At 45.0% G+C, this 24991-nt stretch overlaps 2 protein-coding genes across 9 annotated transcripts in view; one reads left to right on the forward strand and one right to left on the reverse strand.

The window, feature by feature from the left end:
- Nucleotides 1-8: 8 nt before the first annotated feature.
- klhl38a (kelch-like family member 38a) lies at nt 9-8132 on the forward strand. 3 transcript variants are annotated; one of them, XM_077008577.1, is made up of 4 exons: nt 9-844; nt 2512-3868; nt 3956-4061; nt 4174-8132. In XM_077008577.1, the coding sequence occupies exons 1-4, from the start codon at nt 807-809 to the stop codon at nt 4461-4463; spliced, it is 1791 nt and encodes a 596-aa protein (XP_076864692.1). In that variant the 5' UTR covers nt 9-806; the 3' UTR covers nt 4464-8132. The 3 variants fall into 3 exon arrangements, with proteins under 3 accessions (XP_076864692.1, XP_076864694.1, XP_076864693.1); XM_077008579.1 differs by having other exon boundaries at nt 4143-4349; XM_077008578.1 differs by lacking the exon at nt 9-844 and adding an exon at nt 853-1305.
- spire1a (spire-type actin nucleation factor 1a) overlaps nt 6930-24991 on the reverse strand; it is a 31118-nt gene continuing 13056 nt past the window's right edge. Inside the window, exons 3-19 of one of the 6 annotated variants that reach the window (XM_077008569.1) lie at nt 22714-22947; nt 20354-20479; nt 17438-17512; nt 17071-17235; nt 16088-16174; nt 15832-15961; nt 14190-14231; nt 13061-13108; nt 12209-12384; nt 11970-12063; nt 11692-11834; nt 10609-10626; nt 9605-9748; nt 9318-9388; nt 9181-9208; nt 8918-9069; nt 6930-8828 (exon numbers count right to left, since the gene is read on the reverse strand). In XM_077008569.1, the coding sequence (XP_076864684.1) occupies nt 8573-8828; nt 8918-9069; nt 9181-9208; nt 9318-9388; nt 9605-9748; nt 10609-10626; nt 11692-11834; nt 11970-12063; nt 12209-12384; nt 13061-13108; nt 14190-14231; nt 15832-15961; nt 16088-16174; nt 17071-17235; nt 17438-17512; nt 20354-20479; nt 22714-22947 (1989 nt within the window). In that variant the 3' untranslated portion in view covers nt 6930-8572. The remainder of the gene's footprint in view (nt 8829-8917; nt 9070-9180; nt 9209-9317; nt 9389-9604; nt 9749-10608; nt 10627-11691; nt 11835-11969; nt 12064-12208; nt 12385-13060; nt 13109-14189; nt 14232-15831; nt 15962-16087; nt 16175-17070; nt 17236-17437; nt 17513-20353; nt 20480-22713; nt 22948-24991) is intronic. The other 5 variants (XM_077008570.1, XM_077008571.1, XM_077008572.1 and 2 more) reach the window with 5 other exon arrangements.

A 24991-nucleotide genomic window follows, 5' to 3' on the forward strand; every position in this document is an offset into this window, starting at 1 on the left:
TCGAGCAAGCCTTCGTCACGCTTCTGGAGACGTTCGTCACTTCCGTTCAGCACGTGACGCACCGGGTCCACGCTGCAGGTGCTGAATGATTCAGTACTAGTCCGCCCAACACCTGCATTTGAATAAACGGAAAAAAGCCAGACACGTTGCATCTTAAATATTTAAAACAAAGGCCCCTTAGGATACGGAATAATCTCCCTGCAAATGACCCTAAAGCGTATTATGATCTTTCTAATGATCTTAAAATGCCTTTAAGCTATGTTACGTTATATAAATTAAAATGGTGGACAAACGCCTTCCTCGACAGGTGGAGGTCACAGTATTCCTCCAGACACACGCCGGGTCGTCAAATGCCATTCAATCCGCCTACGTGCATATGTGTTTACCTTTGCTCAGCGGCAAAATCAACATGACAGTAACTCATGTCTCCAGATGCTGCTGTTGATTTCGCTAACCAGCAATATTTCATCTGCTCAAAATCACAAAAATCATCTGTAGGTTCAATCAGGCTGAGATTCTAGCACAAGCGTCTTCAAAGTAGCAAGTGAAATCTTTTTATTTTATTTTATTTTATTTCAGCAACAGCATTATTCTCTCTCTCTCTCTCTCTCTCTCTCTCTCTCTTTCTCTCTCTCTGTTTCTCTCTCGCTCTCTCTCCTCTTCCCTGAGGTTTCCACAGTTCAATTTCACCATGCACAGTATGATGTTTGGAGTGACAGTTGGGTCCTTGCCACTGGTCAGTGTAAGCATCAGTTTGGACAACTGGACCTATAATGTAATGAGTACCAGCTGATCAACAAACTGACATGGTCATCTTCACCTCCCTAGTCCATGGCAAACCAAGGTAACGCCTCCAGATATTCAGCTGTTCCCCCCACTCAGCCAAGCCTTCAGCACAGCTCTATATTTACCAGCTTCCTGGGTTACACAAGACCACTAAGGGGTGGTCACAGCCCGCCGACCTCGTGTCTGTCCCCAGACTAAGCTAGGCTTTTCGCCCCTGCCACTGTAAACACACAAAGCACATGGTGCAGGGCTAACCGGTGTGGGAAGACGCAAGGGAAACGTCAAAGGCCTGTAGACAACTGAAGCCTCCAGAACTATTCTGGGGAGCTGGAATGTACACAGCAACCTCATGGCAAGCTCCTGACTTGGTGATGAACCTTCCTCTGTGCTCATATCTACTGGGCCATTTTATTCTTTTTTTTTGTGATATTTCAGCAAAATGGTTTTGGTTGTAATGAAGCTGAATTGTGATTGATTCTGGCCAGACACGTTGGGTTTTTAAGAACAGACAGACCAGAGGTAAGCAGTCATCTTGGCACAAATATGGGTTGTAAGGTAAATCCAGTGAAATTGTTACTTTTGAAACTCTAAATGGTTAAATTGGCTGTTTTAGTTCCAAATAGCAATTCATTTGTTAATTTACCACTTATTACCTATTGGAACCTGAGGGGAATTCTTTATAATATTCACTAGTTTATTTTCTTAGTTTGTTAATCACATGATTTGAGAGTTCACTGTGATCTCTCAAAGGGATTTACGTCTGTTCAGTAGGGGAAGTAACAAAATGGATTTAGTGTATAAAAATTCATACTTCTACAGTTCATTATAGCTTATAATGAGCTACATGCTTCCTGGTGTCTTTTTTTACCTCTCTAATCTTGTTTTACGGTGTTACATAATTTGTGAGAGAGCTGTCAGGTAATTATAGCATTAACTTGTACATGTTACACCATATCAATGTAAATCCAAAATGTTTGTACTCTTACATACTTGTTTGGTGTTTCAGATTTGCTCCATATATAATCCTGTAGCAGCAGTCAACAATTATACACTCAGCCCATTTTAAAGTGGATTATGTGATCATGACTCTTGTGTTACTATGGACAATTGCATTGACAACTGAGAATGCTGTATTGCTATTTTAAGCACATTTTAAATGTGTTGTTTAAATATAAATTGTAATTTGCTTTTCCCAGGACATGGCTGGGGAATACTACTGGTCATCTGTTGTCAGAGCCTTAATAATCACAGTTAATAATAAATTATAACAATTAACGTCCCAAAATAGCAGTCCCAGTGGTCCGTGTGATCTAAGGGGAATTAAAATCAGTAGCTGTCTCTGGGGTGATTGGATAACTTGATGCCAATAATAGCTTCATGAAATGCCCTCGTCCAAGCAGTGAGGCTGTCAAGGGCAAACCCAGGGTGGACTTAGACCCAGCTTGGGCATGAAATGAATGCTTTGATCAGTTTTGATTAGAAAATGTGTTAAGATTATTTAAGGGAAATGGGATTTAAACAGGAAATAACACATGATGGTTTACCAGCAACAAATAAAAACATATCACTCACTTAGACCTGTCTGAAAGGTCAGAGGTTTATTTGCAAGACAAGTGCTGTGATATACTTTGTCTAAAAGAACACTAAATGAGTTGTAGCTCTCCATTTCTCTCTCTCCCCCCTCTCTCCCTCTCTCTCTCTCTCTCTCTCCCTTGCTGATTATAGAATGGCCTGTTCATCACCTGAGGTTTTTCCATTCAAGGACCTGGAGCTTCCTGCCCACTTACTGCGCCAGCTGAACTCTCTGAGGCAGGATCGGGTCTTCACCGACGTCCTGCTGTGCGCGGAGGACACGGAGATCCCATGCCACAGGAATGTGCTGGTCTCCAGTAGCCCTTACTTCCGTGCCATGTTCTGCAGTAACTTTCGCGAGAGCAGCCAGACCCGGGTGGCCCTGAAGGGCATCACCTCAGAGGTCCTGGGGGGCATCGTGGACTACATCTATACAGGAGCCATGACTATAACGATGGAGCTGGTCTTGCCTCTGATGCAAGCTGCATCTATGCTGCAGTACACGAGGCTCTTCGAGGCCTGCTCCGCCTTCCTGCAGGAGCAGCTGAACCCAGACAACTGCCTGAGCATGATCCGCCTGTCCGAGATCCTGCACTGCGACAGCCTGCGAGACCGGGCGAAGGAGATGGCCGTGCGTTGCTTCTCCGACGTGGCTGCCTCGGAGGACTTCTGCGAGCTCTCGCTCCCCGAGCTGATGTGCTACCTGGAGGACGACAGGCTGTGCGCCGAGGAGGAGCAGGTGTTCGAGACGCTCCTCGCCTGGATCCACCACGACCCGTTCTCCCGCCGGGGCGCCATCCACGACCTCTTCAAGAAGGTGCGCCTCCGCTACATCCACCCCACCTACCTGTTCCAGTTCATAGCCAACGACCCGCTGGTCCAGTCCTCCACGCTCTGCACCGAGATCATCGAGTCCGTGCGGCGGCTGATGTTCTCGGTCAGCGCCCGGTGCGCGCGGGAGCTGAAGCCCCTGTGGACCACGCCGCGCCGCTACACCTGCCGGGAGACGCTGGTGGTGGTGGGCGGACGCAAGAACAACGAGCAGACGTCGCGGGAGGCGCTGCTCTTCGACGAACGCACGCAGCGCTGGCAGTGGCTGGCCAAGCTCCCTCTGCGCCTCTACAAGGCCGCCTACGTCTGCATCCACAGCATCCTCTACGTGGTGGGAGGCCTGAGCCTCAGCCTGGCGTCCGGAGACGGGGCCGTCAGCGCCACGGTCTACACCCTCTCGCTGAAGACCAACCAGTGGAGGACGGCGGAGCCCATGCTGGCCGCGCGCTACGCCCACCAGAGCGTGTCGTACCTGCACTTCATCTTCGCGCTGGGGGGCATCGGAGCCGACAGACAGATTTCCAACACGGTGGAGCGCTACAACAGCATGTTCAACCAGTGGGAGGCCATGGCGCCCATGCCCACCGCGGTCCTGCACCCCGCAGTGGCCGCTAATGACCAGAGGATCTACGTGTTTGGAGGGGAGGACTCCATGCAGAACCCCGTGAGATTAATACAGGTACCCATAGAGTTCGTCTGTGATTTGCTTGCAGATTTCATGGCCTGATCTCTCCTAATTGAACACATACCTCCTACTTTTCTCAAGGTTTATCACATCCCGAGGAACACGTGGTCTAGATTGGAGACCCGGACAGTGAAGAATGTGTGTGCACCTGCTACTGTCATAGAAGACAAAATTTATATAATTGGAGGTGAGCTTAGTATACCATCTTCAGCTTTAATATTATACATGAAACACCATTAATCGAGCAAAAAACTAACTCGTATTTAAGTGATGTGCTTTTTTGTTTCCATACACACAAGGATATACAAGAAGGGTGATTGCCTATGACACCAAAGCCAACAAGTTTGTCAAATGTCAGAACATGCGGGAGAGGAGGATGCACCACTCAGCCACCGTAATCAACAACAAGGTCTACGTAACAGGTGGCCGCTTCCTCAACACCCACGACACCATCGAGGACTCCGACTGCTTCGAGTGCTATGACCCTAAAGCGGATGTGTGGACGTCTAAGGGATCGTTACCCTTCAAGCTCTTCGACCATGGCTCACTGGCCCTGATCTGTGTCTCCAACCGACCCAACCCACCATGACTGATGAGAGGGAGCCTGAACTACTGCTTTAGGCATGCAGCTAACTGCCTGTACAAAAAAAAAATTAAATACGGGACAACAGCTGAGACCGGGAGCCATCTGAGGGAGCTTCGCATTCCCTTGCTGGATGAGTGAGCCTGTGCCGGAGCTTTGATGGTATGTGACCGCATCACGCTAGCAGCTGCAGTGTCCTAAATCAAAGGAGATTTGATGCTGATGAGTAGGAGGTGTCACGGCGACGGTGCCCATGGGAACGTGCTCCGAGACGCCCGGCACCCCAGCACCCCTGTGCGGCAACTCCAGCATGGCAGCGCACAGCTGTGACCCACATAATCTTCACAGGCCAGAGTATCTCGCTCGAGAACTTTTCATCACCCGTCATCTCCTCTCGGTAGGCAAAAGTCACCGTGAACCTTGTCAGCAAACTCAGAACAAATGTTCAGAATCCAGACCCACTGGAGGTCGATCTGGGGAAAACAAAATTCTCTCACCACATGGCAGCGGACAGCAGCGCCCTATTGACGTCCATTTAAAGTCACTTTAGAAACACACATTCCTTCAGAGCCAATAGATAAACTGCTGCTGGGAGGCACTTTGTGTTTTCAGGCATTGGACTTGATTGCAAAGACCTGTACTGTTTACTTGAGAAGACCACATTTTCTGCAAACCCCAAACAGATGGCCAGGACAGATCCTGGCAGGCTGGACGAAGAAGACCACAAACGAGGATGAGGATGCAGCTCTGTCAACGCGTCTGCTCCTCCGACTGTTCCTGCTATTTTTGTGCAAACCTTGTGCTGTTTAATGAAATAATTTAAGAAACTTGCTGATGAAGGAAGACTCCAAGCACACAATGGTTAATGAAAAAACAAACGTTTATAGTGGAGTAGTGAACTGAAGACGTCCTTGTTGGTAAATGGGTTCTGATGAAAAACAGATCAGTTCATTACAGTTTATATCTGTATATGAATTGATCTTGACTCCCTGTGAGTCTTTTTAAGCACACAAAAGTAATAAAAACTACCCAAATATGTAATCTATTATTAGATACAAAGGCCAATCCAAAGTGATCCACGTTTTTGTAAATATTTGAAAACATGTCTTATTTAAACATGCATACAAACATGCAATTAAGAGATAACAGCATACTGGATTCTGATTTCTATGATTTCTTTAAACTTTCTTATATGTGGGCAGTCCGGTATTTATGGTTAAGCTACATGGGACATTTAAACACGTCATAGTATTACTGCAGGTAACAAGGTCTATTAAAATTCTCTGCCACATGGCCCAGGGGCTCAATAGAGTGAGCTGACTCATGTTTCCCAGGACTCAAATAGACTCAAGCATGCCTGTGGAGGAGGGCAGTGGAGACGTGGACATGCCAAGGGTCACGTCGCACGCAGTAAGTGCCAGCCTTGCACCAGACTGGTACAGCACAGTCCAGCAAAAAAGAGCACTGGCTACAACAGAGGGTACTGCGTGTTCACTTTCCAAAGTGAACCAAACTCAGGTCACTGTGACCTGGTCCAGGGGGTTCTGCTATGCAGATGCCTCTCACTGTAGTGTGCTTCAGCATTTAGGCAATCAGGTCTCTGTTTGTTGTTATGTTCTGCTTCGTTGTTTATTAATTATTTCATTATTTTTGAATTTTAGATTCTTATTAAGAGTTGTGTATTGCTTCATGTTGATTATGCTCAATCGAGCAAACAAATAGTCTTAGTGCTGTAATTTCTTTCCCACAAAATGAAGTCTCCAGAATGAAGGTACAGTGTACTGGTGAACCAGTGCTACATCCTTCGTCTTGGATCATAATTTCAAACCTTTGGCCCGACACATAATCTGACACAAATGTTCTAATATTAACCGCCTAATAACAAATTTGATGGAAAACAATCCATTAGCAGTGACAGATTAGATGACAAATTCATGTTCACCCGAAGTTATTCTGTCCCCTACAGGGCAATGCTAGATATAGCTCGATATCCAAGAGCAAAAAACTTATAAATATAATATAGTTTATAATTATAATATAATATGTTATAATATATACTACCATATAAACAAGCTATTATTATACTGTATTAAACAGAGGAGTGCTCTGAAATTCTTTTATCTACAGTATTACACCATGTATAGATAATGGTTACCTGGAATGTGTTTAAGATTACTAGTAAGCTTAAACTGTCAGAAGCAGAAAGAAGAGTGACCGGTTTATCAACAGCAGCATCAATAACATTGTACTATGCATGGTTATCAAAACGCAAGCAACAATTTTAACAAGCATGTGGGTTGTACGACAACATAATTACCCTTTGGAGGCGAGAGGCATAGTTGTAGTTAAACACTAGATGTCGCTATATGACTGTCGAAATGTACAGCAACTTGAAAGCGTGGCTAGGGAATCCATGGGAAACCCATTCACGGCACTATAGTGCCTCAAAAAATCCAGACAGATTTCCAAATAGCTAGTCAATTTGAAATTTATTTATTGAGTTCATTCACTTTAAAAAATCAGTTCCACGGTTGTTACATGCACACTCTTCGTTTACACAGGCAGTAGTCAGGTGAATGACCAATCTGCAAAACGCTCATCCACAGCATTTTATCTTCTACAGCTTATGTAGTGTTTTTGGAGAATTGAAGGAATAACACCTCCGCCCTGTGCTTAAGATTAACTGGGCTTCAGATCATGGCAAATCCCACAGCATGGCACCCAACAGAGGAGAGAGTGGCCAACAGATCTGGAATGTTACATAGCACTTGGAATTACTGCCTGGAAACAAAAACGAGGATTAAAAATAATAAATAAAAAGGCATTTTACCATCTTGTGAAAGTGCTGTGTGTGAAACTAAAGTGATAAAAAATTATTTGCAAACAAGAAAAAGTAAATAATTACAATAGTAATAACATTAACATAAAACCATATGGACATAAGAGACAACATGAGCTCAGCTGTGATATGGACACGTGGCACTTCCTTAACATAACCTACAAAAGTAGTCCATTTACATCCTCACACAAGGACAGAATATATTAATTATATACAACAGGTCCAAGACACAGATTATCCTGTGGAGAGTTATTTTGGCACAAGCAAGCTATTTCTAGAGAAACATCATTATTTAATTTTCAAACAGACCCTACAAAAAGATCACAGAGCTGTGGTTACTCCTATTTTTATTTTATTTTATTTTTTACTAAAGTCGCATAAACAGTATCATTAAACTGAAGCAAAAATATATATATTTGTGTGTATATATATATATCCAGAAAAAAATTGCAATTATCAAAACATTTTTACTAATTTGAAGTATATTAGTAAAAAAGCAGCAGTTGAAACAAACCAAACATGAGAGGGAAAAAGCATTTGGTTAGAGTTGCTCTTTAATAGTTAGACAGACAGTGAGACCCAGTCTGCCTGTCTGTCTCTCAGAGATTGAATCCTTCACCTCTCCCTGAGTGGGGCAAAATAATCATTAAGTGTTTTCTCAGTTACACATGGGGACTGATCCTTCAACTCGCTATTTACATACACTTGTCTTGTTCTCAGTGTAATGAAAACATACATTCAGGTTCTATGTACCGTTGAGGTTACCTCATCTCCCACTGTTACCTGAAAATCACCTCACCCTCACTGACATTCACTCAGTGGTAGAACACGCACACCTGTCATGTGAAAAAAGCTAGTATAATGGGCTTTGAAGCTCGAACAGCTTAAACACCAGACCAAAGTACCTTTTCCTGAGATGGGCGGGTTCGATTACATTCCCACACTGAAACAACGGCTTCATTTCCTCAGTCACCACCGACTCTTGTCCAACAGAAGAGGAAAGGAGAAAAAACTGAAGACGGTGACTACAGACCACTACAGTAATTACCTATCTTGGGATATTCCTTTTGTTCTGGTCATGCAGTCATATGTAAGACCCATCACACCTGACTTTCCTGCTGAAACCAAGGTGCCAACCGATTGTACAGGCAGGATGGACCACGTGACTGGACCGGATCACTGGAGTTCCCAGCACTTGGTAGAAGAGGCAGCTGACACACGACCTCCCCCCTCCCCGCCCAGGAGGCGGTGCCGTCAGGAGGCGAGAGCTCCTCCCCTACATCTCGCTGATGGTCCGCTCCGAGGGGCGGTAGTCCCTGGAGCTGGTGGAGGACAAGTAGACAGACTGGGTCTTGCGGTTGACGCGAGCCCGTTTGCCGGCCGCGGCCGAGCTGCGTTTGCTGTTGCAGATGATGTCGTTGATGAACTTCCTACAGTCGATGCACACGTCCGTGGAGCTCCAGTCCTCCGTCAGCTCCTTCGGCAGCTCCACCTCCTCTCGAGAGGACGAGTGCTCACCGTGCTTAGAATGTCTGCAAAGATCACAGTCGGTCGTTAGTACGATCGAAAGCCTTCAAACTACTAACTAAGTCCTGAAGCGACTTAGCATTCCTGGAGTTACCTGGATAGGGAGCGGTGTAGGCTGAGTTTGCGGTGCCCTTGGCTGGTTGAGGGCTTCTCCACCTGGGCAACGGCTCCAGCCTCCTTGGGCGTGGTGGTGGAGCTCAGGGAGTAAATTGGCAGCTTGGCTTGGGGCTGAGAAGGTAGCTTCATCTTATATTGAGGAAGGACATATGGTTAAGAGGTAGTTAGGAGACAAGTGCAATGACAATCAATTTGATATGAACGAGGAGCATACTAGGAGTATATTACAGTTACACTTACCTTCTTACAGCACTGTGAACAGACAGGCCTGCAAATTAAGTCAGAGATCGTTTTACTTGTTCGGTGACGGAGCCTAGCAGACAGTTATTTGTCATTTGTAAAGTCCCACACAAGGTAAATGGGTACTCTCTGCTCACCTCTTGCAGAACTGACAGGTGTAAGACCAGGTGAAAATGGAGAACTTCTTTTCCCGACAGCAAAAGCAAAGCTAAGTGTAGAAGAAGGAGCAGACTGGGTTGGCTTTGTCCAGTGTTCAGTTTTCCAAAATATTGAGCATTGGTATTTGTGAATTTATTTTAATAATAAAGTAATAGAAAATATGTCCTGAACTCTGAGGCATCGTCTGGTGCCAGAGCAGCAGGTGTGTGGAGGAGGAGGAGGAGGAGGAGGAGGAAGAGGAAGAGGGGGGGGGCAGGGGGCTCACTTTTCCTTTCTTTAGGGCACTGTAGATGTCTTTGTACTGGTACTGCTGAAACTTCTCCATCTCTGCTTTGACCAGAACCTGCCTGATGTGCATTACCTCCTCCACTGTCAGAGCCAGACGCTCTACAGGGTAGCAAAATTCCTCCTAAACACACACACACACACAAACATTTAAAAGTAGGAAAATGAACACATCCACATTTTAGCACACCATGCTTGTAGATTAGATCCCAGCAGCAAATTTAACAACGCACCTGTAACATAAGCAAGCACACCTTAAATAGAAACAGCCCACACCAGATTACCAAAACACTGAACACGCCCCACGAACAAAACCACAAGAGCTCATATGAAGGTGCAAAACATGCAAGGGAATGAAAACGCACAAAGGAATCCCAATGAATTTCACCATTATGTGTTCCAACCACGTTCCCATACATTTAAGTGTAAATATAAGAAGAGTTGAAACTTCTGGGCATGGAGGGCGTTTTATGCATTAACACACCACTCGTTACGGAGGAATTAGTGTTGGAACGATGTCGGTGTAGTTCAAGATGTAATCCCTTCGGTCTGACACAGTTGGAAACCATAGCCCATTCATCAAAGGAAACACAACAGGCTGGTGTATTAACAGCAAATCTAAGTCTAAATGTAATACACTACAGAACGGCCCCATGGATACACATGGAGGTGAATCAGCCTCAACCAAGAACTTTCATAAAGTGACATCAATAATCTTCATGTTCTGCATGATAAATGTACTAAGAAGATTAGGAAGATGAATTAAAAAGCACTGTAATGAACATTCCTTTGAAGAAAGAGACACTGAGTAAATAAGATACCAGGAGGTCTTCTCCATTCATGGCTCTGTGGCATGTGTGCGTGCTGCTAAGACAAAATGCTTGTGATGCAAGTTCTACGTGTCTTCTAATAAACATTTTCTCCCAGCTTTCCTTTAGGTAAGAATATTTTAGTAAAGGCAAAGAGGCCGTAAGTGTGGTTTACCTTGTTCTCCAAACGCAGCTACAGTAGAACACAAGAAGGAGAAAATTTTACAGCTTTAATACTGGATATCGTTATAAGAATCAACACCATTTCCTAAGAAGTGTAGGCTATATAAGTCCTGAATTTTAGACGGTTATGGTTATCTCATGAAGATTTGGTCATATCAATCTATAGCTTATTTCTAATCATTTCCACTGACTATGCATCTACATGTGTAAAAAATAAAATAAAATAACAACCATTTGGGACCACATGAGCCAAGCTGTCTAGTGTACACAATGGTTTCTTTCCAGAACTTATTAAAATCCTACCTTTCAAAATCTACCAATCAGGATCCCATGCAATGTGTTAGAACTGGGTTCAAGGCTTTAAAGGGACCTTGGGTTCAGTGTTCAGAATTGGGGTCTACTACAATGGACTGACATGTTTTGATGTTCCAAAAACATACTGTCCGTCTGTACCCCTATTACTATTACTATTACTGAAACACTCTAAGGCTTCAACCCCCGTGTGTACCGTATGCTCTGATTGTATCTGATTGTATCTGATTGTATCTGCTGTATTTGACACTGTTCTCATGAAGCTTTCCAGTAGGCAGGCAACACGGGCTGTTATGAGATTGAACAATCTTTTAACAAGAACAGGGCTGGAACTCCAGCAAAGTGTTTCAGGCGGTTGAGAAAAGAGGTCTCTGTGTTTCTCGCGCTGGCCTGTACTTTGGGCCTTGCAACTCCACAGACCATTTACGTACACAAAACGCTGTGTAACATACTAAAGAAAAAGATAAGCTGCAAAAGTATAATCATAGCTTGTTTAAATGGTTATGCTTTTTGGAAACAGATCATAAATGCTCTCTGTAACCGCTTCACCAGTCTCTCTCTCTCTCATTGTCCTCGGCTGTGTGCTGTAGTGCGGTCATGTGAATTGGATCAGCATCACTGCGTGACTGCACACAACAGACAAACCAAGGCCTTAGTTCCATAAGCCCCGCTATACTCAAAACCCCTGCTCTAGATGTTACTCCTGGCTGATATCTGAGCTCTCCGGGTTCTTAAAGAGAAGCTGTACTGAGATGTTACACACTAGCGATCTGGAGGTCTGGCGAGACGGAGGCACGAAGGGCCGCATGCTGGCGGGGGTCTCCTCCTCTATGGAGTGCCTCCGTGGAGCAGCAGGTCGCCGGTCAGGCTGTGGGGTGGAGGACAAGGGGAGGAACCTGGGAGGAACTGAGAACAGAAGAAGGAGGGAGAGGAGGAGAGTGTGACAGTGAGAAAGAGAAGGGCAGAGTGAAATCATTGTACATTACAGGTATACCAGAAGCTACATATTTTTTATTCACAGTGTAGAATTGAAAGTCTTACTCCTCTTGTCCACTAGGGACTCTGGAGAGACGTCGTCCACCACTGGAGCGGACATGCTGGTACTGCTGGCCGACCTGTGGGAGCTGGACTCCTCCTGTAGATCAGGAGACCGGCTATTAGAGCTAGCACTAAAGCCACTACTCTCACTGCAGCCCAAAAGCCAACACTAATCTGAACAGTGCCTTCTAATCAAACTCATCTTCTTCAGCGATGAGCAACAAACACTCAGATGTGCTCACATCAGAATCGGAGAGGTCCAGCTCAGACAGCGCGGGTGCCTTCAGCAGTCTCTTCCGCTGGGAGAGGGGCGGAGGCCCGTCCACGCTGTCCCTGGGGCTGGGGCCAGGCAGCGGGTCGTTGTCCAAGGCAAGCGTGCTTACGGCCAGCTTCCGGGGCGCATCCAGGGTGGTCCTGCCTGCGCAAGGCATCATGGGGCAGAGTCAGACGCAGCAGAGTAATAAGGCTGATTAGATCTGATCTGATGATCCTATAACACTCATTTCAGTGGATATAAAAGAGGCCCAAAGAGAGTTTTTTTTGTTTTGTAGTTTGGCACGGAAATCCAGTTATGAAGTTCTGTAGAAACAAATTCCAATAGAGCTGCATGTCTAAAAAGGGAGACACCAGTTCCTGACATACTGAAACAGCAGACAGAGCACCACCCGTAGTTCTTTAATGTTCATGCAATTCTTGTTTTCTTCTTGCATCATACATCATTCTTTTATAGCAGCATTCCAATGCAAAGAGGCCTCTACATTTATATTCACTCATACGCCTTATAATCAAATAACCAAAGACCAATAATCAACATCCAGAGAACTACATTCATTCCTTTTAAGAAGTTTCCTTGACTGCTTGTTAACTTTATTCATACATCATACATTCACGCATCATATATTTCCATTAGCAAACCTATCCTGGACTCTTCAGCTAGAGAAAAACATGACGTCCTTGAGACGTCCTGGTGTGAATTCCTTGCTTGCACACGTGTAGTTCGTACTCAAGCTCACAAATGCAACCACATGGACGCTCCTCTCTTTGGAGGGGATTTGTGTGCTCCAAAATTCATGCACGTGTTCGAAATACGTTACCTGAGCATCGGAACAAGTCTTGAGGAGTGCTCATGCTTTTGCCCGCGCCTAGAAAGGAACAAACTCTTCAATATGATCCCAGAAACACCAATACCAGTTTCCTTCATCAGCAGGGCCCGCCCTTTCTGAGCCGTACAGAGATTTGGTTAGGTACGACAACTGCCCACATTTGCTGAAACCGACCAATCAGCTACATTCACTGTGGGCTCTCGACCAATCAGCCACATTCGCACAGCGAGCTAAAGCAATAAGCACAAACGGTGACATTAGCCAATTAGCATCTGTGGGCGTGGCACGCAACACGGGAGCCGCACATCACCACAAAGAAGCACAAACATAAATCAGCGAGACGGCAACACAAACACGACGACTTCTGGTGCAGCGGGGTGGTGGGAGCCAAAGGGCACGGAGAGGAAGAGCAGGAACTGAGGGGGTCAGAGGTCGCAGCCTAGCAGGCATGACCACCCATGAGAGGCTGGCACACAGTCCAGGGCACGCACATGGGGGTCGGACATGGTACAAGGAACCATTGTTACAAAGTGCCTGCACACCTGGCCTTGAGCTTAAGGCATCGTTACGGTCAAACGAGCCATGAGCATCTGAGCCCGTGTTCTCGTCTCGATCTACTTTAAAAGAGAACAAAGCAGCCGGTGGGCGAATCGGGGCGAGCCGATCCGACCGAACTGCACGAGAGCTTTGTGTTGCTGGGGGGTCATCTGCATTTTCAGCAGTGCAAGTAAACTCAGAAGTTTTAACACTAAGGTCATACTGTGAAACAATGAGGCCATACTGCTGGACTGAGACACCGATCTGGACATGGAATAAATGTTGTCGTTAACAATGTAGCGAAATGTTCCTCAACGTTCTGCACCCTCCTGAGAAGGAGCGTTCCTCCAGACGCTGACAGAAGGATGACGCTCTCTGGATGAAGTAACGGAGGTGTTTTGGCTGCATCCACCCACCCCTTCCTCCCTCCAACTCCTCCCCCTCGGGTGTGGGGGGTGTAGCAGGGTGAGGGGCGCTGCCCTCGCCTATACACGTTGCACGCGAATGAGAAGCTAGCAAAGCAGACGCAACACACCACCACGAGCCAGAGGAACACGGTAAAGAAGCCATGCTCAGTCTTTACCTGATAAGTCAAAGCTTACAGACATGCTAAGTGGTCGCAATACTGAGAGAGAGACAAAGCCAGTGTTACAGCAGAACAGGGAGAGCAGAGATGAAGAATAAATGTGGTCATGAATAGAAGACAAGAAGACTTTCAATATCAAGATTACATCGAAAATGCTGAGACAGACATTATGTAACAATTTAAATACTCGAGTTTCAAAGATTCAGAAGCAATGTGTACGGTACCAAGCAATTGGAGACTGAAGACGTAGCACACTTGCCCAAATGGCTTTAAGGGCTTTATTTAAAAATGCAAACTGAGATGATGCTTCATGTTTTTACATAACTGGGTTATTCAGGTTTCACTAAAATGTCCGCCTTTTCTATCTCATCTCTTCTTCAAGTTTCGCCATCCACCATAAATGCTTGATGTTCACAGAAGTAGCACAAGCTTAAATCCCTAAGTGCCAATGCACTGAAACGTTCCATTTTATGATAGGGTTCAACAGTAAAAATGTGTACGTCACCATCTGAAGAATTAGATGACAACAGTATCTACTGCTCAGTATCTCAATACTGTAATATTTTTTCTTTTTTTAATCTATGCATGACAAACCGATTTCCTTTTCTATCTAAAATATTTTTTGACAGTAATGTCTACAACATGCCCAGATCTGTCTTATTGGTCCGAAAAAAAGGCTTTGGAAGAATTAGGCAATTACTCAAGTAGTTCAATTTTACTAATGTATCTTCCTGTCACATCATACTTTAATCAGAAGAGGAAATAGCTTTGTCATACACTACTGAAAAAAGCAGTACTGAGATACTAAACATTAAATATCATCATCATGTAATTACATTTTTTATTACAGCTTACCTTTAGTCTGGAATCCCATTTCTATGAAACAGAAGCGGTTATAAACAACTAACGAACGCCTTTGTGAACACTATGAATAATTAAATGTCCATATTATATGAAAGCTGATACAAATCCAAATTTTACAACATTTCGTGCTTTATCCCGGCTGGCACACGTCCCTTATGAACTCTTCGCAATAAAAGGACCAAGCAAGCCAAAGAGGATCAACACTGCCGGTACACGTGTGCCACTGACGTGTGCCACTGACAGACGTGGACAACGTCAACTCAAAGACAAACCCAAATCTAACTAACGCAGCTCAACCATCTGCAGGTTAAAACCTGAAATGAAGATTCTTTAGAATAACACTGATTTTTAAAAAAAGGAGAAAACATGCAGTGAAAGAAAAACCATCCAGACCAACCATTTTAGCTTGAGCGTCTACAAAAGCAAAAGTAAACATGGAGCAGCGATGCTTCGGCAGACGGCAGGACGCAGCGTGGGCAGACGCGGAGGCAGAAGGGCTCGATCAAACACGCCTGCTGCATGGAGTGACATGCACCCTCCTCTTCTCCACCAGACTTACCCTCATGCACCCCCCCCCCCAGAACTGCCATGATCTTATAAGGGCGCTTTAGCTAAGGGAATTACGTTACGCACACCCTATTTGTTTAAAGTGCGTCTACGACGATGGGCACGGACAAATGCAACGGTTAGCAAATGCAAGCGCTGATGGTAAATTTGCGGATTAGGAGATTAAGCTTGAAGTCCAGTGGTGTGCAGATAGTGAGAGAGCACCAACCGAGCCGGTTCCTGCGAACCATGTCCGGAGAGACGGGCTTCAGCTTCCTCTCCGCTCTGATCTCCTCCAGGATGCGTTCGTGGAGGCTGACGGGCTGTGGGGGGTGGGGCTTCAGCTTGCGGGCCGAGACCTTAACGTGGGTACAACACGCACGCGGATTACCACTGCAGCCCCACAACACAGTCGCTGCTGTATTTGACACAGCACTGTCAGACTCGGGTTTTGCTGTGGTATGTGTAACGGCGTGTACACTCACAGGATTGAGAGGTGGTCTAGATCGTATGAATTCCAGTATGACCTCATGAGCACTCTTCTTTAACCTGGGGGGAATGTCACCATTCACCTGCAGCACAGAGACAGGCAGAACAAGGGTCAAGGGTCAGATGCACACACAGCACCAAGTTCAGCGCAGAACTGCTTTGGTTGCAGTGACAGACAAAGCCCATAAAGTAATGGCATTCAACGGCACTGAAAAGTACACGTCATGAAAGTTTGCAACCCAACAAGTCTGTCAACTATGGCCTGATGTTCCTCAGAAGGCCATTTATCCTATAGAGTCAAACAAAAGTAGTGCATTATGAAAAATACCATTGCTTCATAATTATTTAAGAACAGGTTACTCTCAGACAAAGGTGGTAAATGCGAGTAAAGGTTGACACATTACATCACGCACTCCACAAACTAGCATTAGCATCCAATAGCAGTGTTGGTTTGGTGAAATGCCAACAAACTGCCACGCAGTTCAAAGAACAACAAAGTCATCATCTGATAAGAAATGTAAATAGTGATCTCTGCTTTTAACAGCTGTGGTGAACTGAGCAAATATGAAGGAAACGAAGGAAACGTGCACAAGGGAAGAAAATGAAATAGAGAAAGTGATAAACTAGCTGTCCCTCTCTTTGATTATAGAAAATGAAAGTAAAAAAAACAGAATATGAAGAGATAATGTACTGTTACAAATGTAAAGCTGGAAAATATCAACACATTAGAAACAGGGCTGTAGTTAGCACTAAGAAATAATCAAAGAACATTATATATTTCTCACACACACACGCATCCGCGCACATGCTCACGCACACACGTGCACACACGCACGCACACACACACACACGCACGCACGCACACGCACACATGCACGCACGCACACACACACACACACACACACACACACACACACACACACACAAATACACGCGCACACACGCTCACACACACACACAAACGCACACACACACACACCATGACTTTGCGGAGCGTGTAGCGTTTGGAGCGGATGTCGTCCATGAGCATCTCGTAGGGCGTGAGCTCGTACTCGATGGGCAGCGGGTTGTACTGGCGCTCCTGGACCTTCTTCAACTTCACGCCGTCCCTCAGGTCCCTCATCACCTGCACCCAGAACCGAGCCTGCAGCCACGGCAACAGAGACATCACACACACACACACACACACACGCACGCACACACACACACTTGCCATTAAATACCTCTAAAAGCCTCTCAGCACCCACACCTATCCTATGGAGCTATGGCTTATAACTAGCATGTGTTTGTTTACAAGCTCCCACAGCCAGCGTTAAGCCCCATTGCAGCATGTGGAGAGCTCTTACCCAATCAGCATTCTGCAGCTCGTTCAGGTCTCTGACAGGCTCCTCGGGAGTGTCCCCGTCCATACGCCGCAAATTCTGGGGGATGAGCAGAAATCAGAAGAACAGTCAGAACCTGGTCAGTGTGGGGCTTTATTGGGCCGAGCCTTAGCAGAACTAAAGAACACTCTATAGAGCCGTAGGCATCCTGGGTGCCTATAAACCGATTAGCCCTCATGTGAAGTTCTTGCCAGATCGTGAGCGTGCTCAGAAGATAAGCCACGTCGAACTGCCATTGTAATCACTGCCAAGGCTCATTACCAACAGAGAGCTGTTTACGACAGAGGCTGGATTACCCAAAACTGCATCGATGACAATCACGCCACAACCGAGAGGAATTTTGTAAATCCAAGGTACTACAGTGAGGGGTGAGGGGTTTAGTGTGGCCCGAGAGATGGAGAGATGGTCCAGGCAAACCAGAAGGGAATTTAAATTGGATACGCCTGCGTCTTGTTGTGGGTCGCCTATTAAAACCACATTCTATTGTGGTACACTGTCTATGAGGTGCTGAGAGAGAGAGAGGTGCAAATGTGGACTCCAGCAAGAAGCCTTAAATCAAGAAAGTTCCCAATGGAACTGCCTTGTTTGTCAAGCCTCAGCGCACAGGGAGCTGATCACACTGCTTCTCCTGATACCTCCTCACTCCACACGCTCCCAATGTCCTGTTGGTGCTCCCTGCTAGTCCTGAAGTCCTGACGATGGCTTCGAGCCCGCCTGCATGTGCTTGCTGGCCACGTTTTTTCATGCCGTTCGCAGATGAGGATACCGATGTGTTTTTAACTCATGTGCTAATTCGAATATTTTAGCATATGCTCTAGGAGAAAATGCTCGGTTTGTTTACTTGGTGGGTAAGTACTACTGGATTCTCCATTTCTGAATAAATGTCCACATTCTGCATGAACTGGGTCGACAAAATCCTGCATCTCAACCATTTATGCAATAATCTAGAGTGCAGACTGGCAAACTCTTCATGACTTTCAAGCATAACAACAAAGAAAGTCAGTGTGTTATGCAAAATCATTTCAAACCATTCTGATATCTCCTTGGCTCTGTAGTCACCTCGTGTGCAACCACAGAACACCACTAGCAGAAACTCGTTCATTGTAATGAAGCTGTGGTTGTCCTAAGACACTCACTCAGAATTGATTTGTTCATAATTGCATCATTTGTTCACCCAGATCATACAGAAGCAGTGGAAGCAACCACCTCTTCCATGGGGTCCGGACATTTCCGGCCCCAGCGAGCCTGCTCCGTGAGCGGGTATGGGAGGTGTGGCGTTGGTCGCTGAACTGCCCTGGGAGTGGTCAGGAGGGAGCAGATAATGGGCCATGCCCTCAGTAACCACCTGACGGAGGAAGCCCTTGCACTAAGCACTATTGAGGGCTGACCGGCCTGTGCATGCAGGCGCATCCCTGTGACTCAGACAAGAAGACAGTGGCTGGTTCTCCCATCTCACCTCATACACTCATAGAACTCATACACCCATAGAACTCATACACCCATAGAACTCATACACCCATAGAACTCATCTCATACACCCATAGAACTCATACACCCATAGAACTCATACACCCATAGCAGTCTGGGTTGGATTCTCGGTCTGGGCTGCTCTGTGTGGAGTTTGCATGTTCTCCCTGTGCCTGTGTGGGTTTTCTCCAGCTACTCCGGTTTCCTCCCACAGTCCAAAGACATGCATGTTAGGTTGATTGATCACTCTAGATTGCCCAGTGTGTGTGTGTGTTGGCCATGTGGTGAGCTGGCGAGCTGCCCATGGTGTACCCTGCCTTCGCCCAGAGATGCTGGGATTGGCTCCAGCCCCCCGTTACCCCGACTAGCGGGATCAAGCGGTACAGATAATGGATGGTTAGCAAAAATGTTTTATCAATACAGGCACAACTGCCATATTTATCAAATCTATGATACAAAAATTATAAGTGACTAAAAATAAAATAAGATAATGGCTTTATGGGTTATGATACAAATAGCTACTGTGCAGTTTAAATTAGGCAGTATTACAAAACTGGTTTGGATTAAAAACATGTGTATAATCTGTTTCCCTGTTTCCCAAATTAAACATGCAGGTAGTCAGTGATCTATAACCACTGTTACCTACAGAAAGCCCAGAAATTCATATTCTGAAAGATTGAATTCCAGAAATCCAGATTCAGAGAAAACCCTTGCCAATTGAAAGCAATTTTATGCATTAATAAAGCAGGACCAGAACTGCTAGTGTAAGGAAAAAGAAATTTAAAGGTGAATAACAATGTATCAACTTAGTGTTTTTCAGGGAGACTGTGGGGAAAGCAGGAGTAAGGAGGCCTCAGTGGCCTTGAGGAGAACAGAAGGGGCCTATTCAGTGCAGGATGTGTAGCAAGCAGTTTTTAGATAACCAGGCAGGCAGGCTGGGAGAAGAGGAGCAGGTGATTTTCCATGGAGAGCAGCCAGGATTGGGGAGTTATCGAAACTTAAAGAATCGAAACTTATGGACAGGGATTATGAAAGAGAGGACATCGCCCAGCACGGCAGGCTTTTCGCTTGGACACTGCCGAGATCCACTTGGGTTAGGTAGATTCTTAGGCAACTAGCACCAGTGCACTGAAGAGTTTGTACCACGTATACTTAGATTAAATTGTATTCCATTATATTCCATATAAATTAATCTAAAAGAACTTTTGGTGTCAAGACTTTGCTTGGGCCACTCAGTCAAAACCATCGTCGGTTCATCGGGGCGGTGTTGGGGCCCGTCTGGGTCCGGAGAAGAAAATCCCAACACTAGCAACATTCAGAACAGTTATTGGTCATCTTTAGCAGAGCAAAGCACTGGCCCAAGGACAGTGGCTCAGAGCAGAAAGGACTCTGCAGCACGGAGGGGGGAATCACCTCTTTGGCACTCTTGATCTTCTCCAGGAAGGTGTGCAGTTCCTTGCTCTCAGCATAGAGGGCGCGGCACACGGCCTGGTAGTGGTCCGGGGCATCTGACGGACTCGGGAGGTGGGAGGAGCATAACTGAAGAAAGAAGAGAGTCATGGCAGTCAGGTGCACTGAAGTGCAGGTTTCTTCAAGTATTTAGTTTATCCAGTTAAATAACAAAGAGCAGGACCAAGTATGTGTTGTTTATTAGAGTCCTAAATATATTTTATAATGTCTTTCAGCGTTCTATAGCAACATGAACAGCAGAATTTTACTCTAATGAAATATTTATTAATAATTTATTTACTTATTTTCCACCAGAAAGAAGATTCCCTTCGATTCTGGCTAATTCCATAACTGTGGTTTATATTTGGGGCAAAGTGAATTTAGCATAGAAAAAAAATTGAAGGTCTTTTATTTTTTAATTGGATTTGGAAGTAAAAAAACAAGCAAACGCACACCACAAAAACCAGATGTTAAATCCACAGTGTATAGAGCTGTGTACTTGGCTCAGATCAGGACTGGCACCACTGTCATACTCATACTTTAGATCTAAATCCATGTGTTATATAACAAATCCAAGAGATTCACTCTTATGATTTTGCCCAATTAAAATGTGTTATGATGAATAAATGGTTAATTATCTAATTCCTGTAGCAGCTCCTCCCAAAGCCTGAATGACAGGTCTAAACACAGACACAGACCTGACGCACAGCCATTATCAGAGTGAAGTCATTAAATCATCATGGCACGACAACACGGGGCGCGATGTAGCTTTGTTGCTAATCTAAAGTCACTATTAACACCTCCAACCAGCTCGGTGGCATTTTTCCCCACGCCTGGCCCAGTGCTCCTCCCTCTTCAGGAATGTAATGCGCTGAGTCACCGCTCCTGTGAAGAAGCGTGGCAGGGAACTTCTGAGAACCCCCAGTCCTCTGAGAAAGAGCAGGCGAGCTTTAAAACCTGTTCCGATGGCGTCATTCTACCTAGAACTGCTCTAAAACAGGCTCACGTGTGGTTGGTGGGTGGGTGTGTTCACACGTGCGTTGCAAGGGAAAAAAAAAAGACTAAGAAGGTGAAGAAATAGGAAGTGAGTTCAAACATGAAATCAAGAAGACACATCCAGCGCAGCAGGATCTCCTGATGCCTCCTTCCATCATCGATGCCCTCACAGCTCTCATGAATGACTCATGAAAGGCAACATGCTCATGAAAGGATTTTCATGAAAACCGCCATTTCATCTCGCTTGGTTCTGCACACAGTATATGACTGTGGGGACCAAGATCTGCTTTGATTTTACTCCAGCAGTTCACTTCATATAAACCCACACATTACACATACAGTACCATACAGACGTTTGGACGCACCTACACATTTTTGCTGTTTTTTGCATTTAACAAACAAGAGGGAAGGTATCAAACCAATGAAATATGTGATGGTGCTGTGATAAGTGAATATTGACCATCTTAGATTTTAGATTATTCAAAATAACTGTCCTGTACTTTGATACGAGCTTTGTGCGTTCTTGGCGTTCTCTTAACCTGCTTCATGAGGCAGACACCTATGACGCTTCTCATATACGCAGCATCTATTTATTTATTTTTTTATGAATTCATATATAGGCACCATTCCCAGATTGTATTTGTTTTAGAAACCAATTTAAGAAAAATCCATTAGATTAAAATGCATTTATTACAATAAAAAGTTTGGGTGTATCCAAACTTTTGACTGGTATTTCCAATCCCTTGAGCCCTCCACAAAGTCTTTTCATTTCATTTCTCGGAGCGTGGCGGCATCTCCTCAGTGGGCTTGTGATACGAGGCCGGGCGTCCAGGCACAGTAATCCCCTTCACCCTCCCACTACAACTCCACACTGCCACTCTGCTGAACCAGTACACCCACTGTACCCAATAAAGCCACGCCAGAGCACCCCGGGCTCATGTGCAGTGTGTCTGAAGGCCTGCACCACGAGCCCACAGACCCGCTGTGCGGTTCGGCTAGCAGAGAGCTCACTGCACAGTGACTGGGGAGGCCACATGACGAACAGGAGCCGAGAGGAGCGGAAAAAGGAGGAGCTCCTTCTACCGAGCAATGTTTACATTAAACTAGACGCACTCTGTGACGCACTCGAGTCCGAACGGGCCCAATGTTTCCTGCTTCCAAAATAATCCAGTTCAGCAGGTAACCCACTTCCAAAGTCCTGATGTGCTTGGCAGCGCTGTCAGCCAGAAAGCCTGCGCTCATCACTTCATTATAGCACACAGCAAAGCTCCAGAGGGCCGTGGTGGTTCTGTTACCCGGCTACGGGCTCCCGCCCCGGCGCTCCTCACCGTTATGATGTCGCGGTAGCCGCGTGTTCGGGACACCTCGGACGGTTCTTCCGCCTCGTCTTCCTCCTCCGTGGCCTCGTAGCCCTCATCAGGGCAGGCGTCCACCTCTGTGTCGGCCATGTTGATCATGAGGTCGATGAGCTTCTCGAGGGGAGGACTGAGCTCCCTCTCCTCGTGCTCCTTCAGACCGTAGTCCAGCGCCTTGTAGATCATAATGCCCAGTGACTCGATCACCTGCAACACACACACACACACACACACAGCGCACTCATATCTTTGCTCTCTGCATAGTGGCTACTGTAGTAGTTATTAAGATCAGGCCAAAACACTTTGTACAGTATCACAGTGGTCTCAGCAAAGCTCTGGCCAGAATAAATCTGCCATGAAGATGCGCACATGCATACGCCTACAAAAATACAAAAACACAAACACATTTGACATTAACTAATCATATTACTCTCTCTCTTCCTCTCTCTCTCTCCCTGAGTGATGTGTTTCTAAAGAAAATAGAATCCTGTGTGTGTGTTTCTAAACAAAACCAACACAGATGGAGCTGCAATCTTTACATTGTTCCTTAGCTTTGACACTTGAGAAGAGTTTACGTTCCCAACAGCAGGATTCAGGTCCTCCCCAGGCACCTGTCCAGAACTTGAGATGAACTTCACTGCTCTAACATACACTGCCATATATATACATATATATATACATACACTGTGTTCCAAATTATTATGCTATTATTCAAGAAATATTTTCTCAGATTTTCCAAAATTACCTCTATGAATTGCAGTCATTATAATTTTCCAGTCATTAACTATTAGAGTACAATTGAAAGGTTTTTGAACAAACTGCCAATGATATCAGTATATATATATATATATATATATATATATATATATATATATATATATATATATATATATTTTATAAAACACTCAAAATGCATGTTCCAAATTATTACACAGGTCAACAGCATTTTTGGGGCCAAAGATATTTCAATGAATTTAGGGTAACTTTGGGGTGCTGATTCTGAATATGTCATCAGTTTTTCCAGATTGGCTCAAGTTTTTGAGAGTTTTCGTGAAATGTGTAAAAAAACACACTATGTGTGGTGCCCAAGACTTGTCTTGGTCCCCAAGCATAACCCCAAAATAGGCCAAATACACTTTTTTTTATGAAGTCTGTTATGTTTCTTCTATGTTTTTGCAGTGTATATTCACCACAAATGTAACAGAATGTGTCTGGATCGTTATTACAACTTCTTCTTGTGCTATAAATGCTATATGCTAATGCTATATAAGTGCTATAAATAAGATACCAAAAATCTCAAAATTTGAGCCAATCTGGCAAAACTGATAGCATATTCAGAATCAGCACCCCAAAAATACCCCAAATTCAATAAAATATTTTGGGCACCAGTAAATTTTTTTTTGTTGTTGACCTGTGTTATGCACAGCAGAGTTTTCAACCTTTTCATTTTTATAAAGAACAAAAAATGGTAATTTGTGAAATTATAAGCATTAGCAGCCTATTACAAACTGAAGTCAACCAGTTTTCAAGTCAAAAGTTTATTCTGGGTGATGTTACATTTGCACATAGGACCCCTTGTTCTAAAGGAGCTTCTGAACTCTCGTCCATTGAATTTGTCAGGTTTTGGATGGTATCTGCTTCTATTGTTTTGCATGAGGACAGAATACCCTCCCAGAACTGTTGCTTAGATGTGAACTGCCTCCCACCATCAGACACTCATTTTGATGATGCTCCAGAGGTTCTCAATGGGGCTGAGGTCAGGGGAACATGGGGGCCACACCATAAGTTTGTCCCCTTTTATGTCCATAGCAAACAGAGATGCAAATGTGTTCTTTGCAGCATGAGATGGTGCATTATCCAATTTTTTGCTTCTCAGCAGCCTTCTTCTTTTCTATTTTGGCTGAAAATATAGGCTGCTTAATAATGTGGGACTGGCTTCTTAAGTAGTCTTGCCTTTAATTGGACACACCTGCCAAAACAGTCCAATTTACAAAACATCTGCACAAGCAAGCTCCTCAGGAACCCCACAGGCCTGAGCTTCAACCCAGATTAGTACACCGAGATTACACGGTTATCCTTACTCTCTTAATTTGTAATCTATAACAGCATTCCCCTGATGCAACAGGGCTGAGCTATTAATAGCACCGGGAGCATAGGTCCAGCTCAGGTGGATTATCAGTGCTGAGACAAAGGCCTGTGTACGCTTGAGTTAGTAAAGGGCGTAGCCACACAGGTGAGGCCAGGACATGGA

Source organism: Brachyhypopomus gauderio, chromosome 6, assembly GCF_052324685.1.
Source record: "Brachyhypopomus gauderio isolate BG-103 chromosome 6, BGAUD_0.2, whole genome shotgun sequence".
Classification (NCBI taxonomy): Eukaryota; Metazoa; Chordata; class Actinopteri; order Gymnotiformes; family Hypopomidae; genus Brachyhypopomus; species Brachyhypopomus gauderio.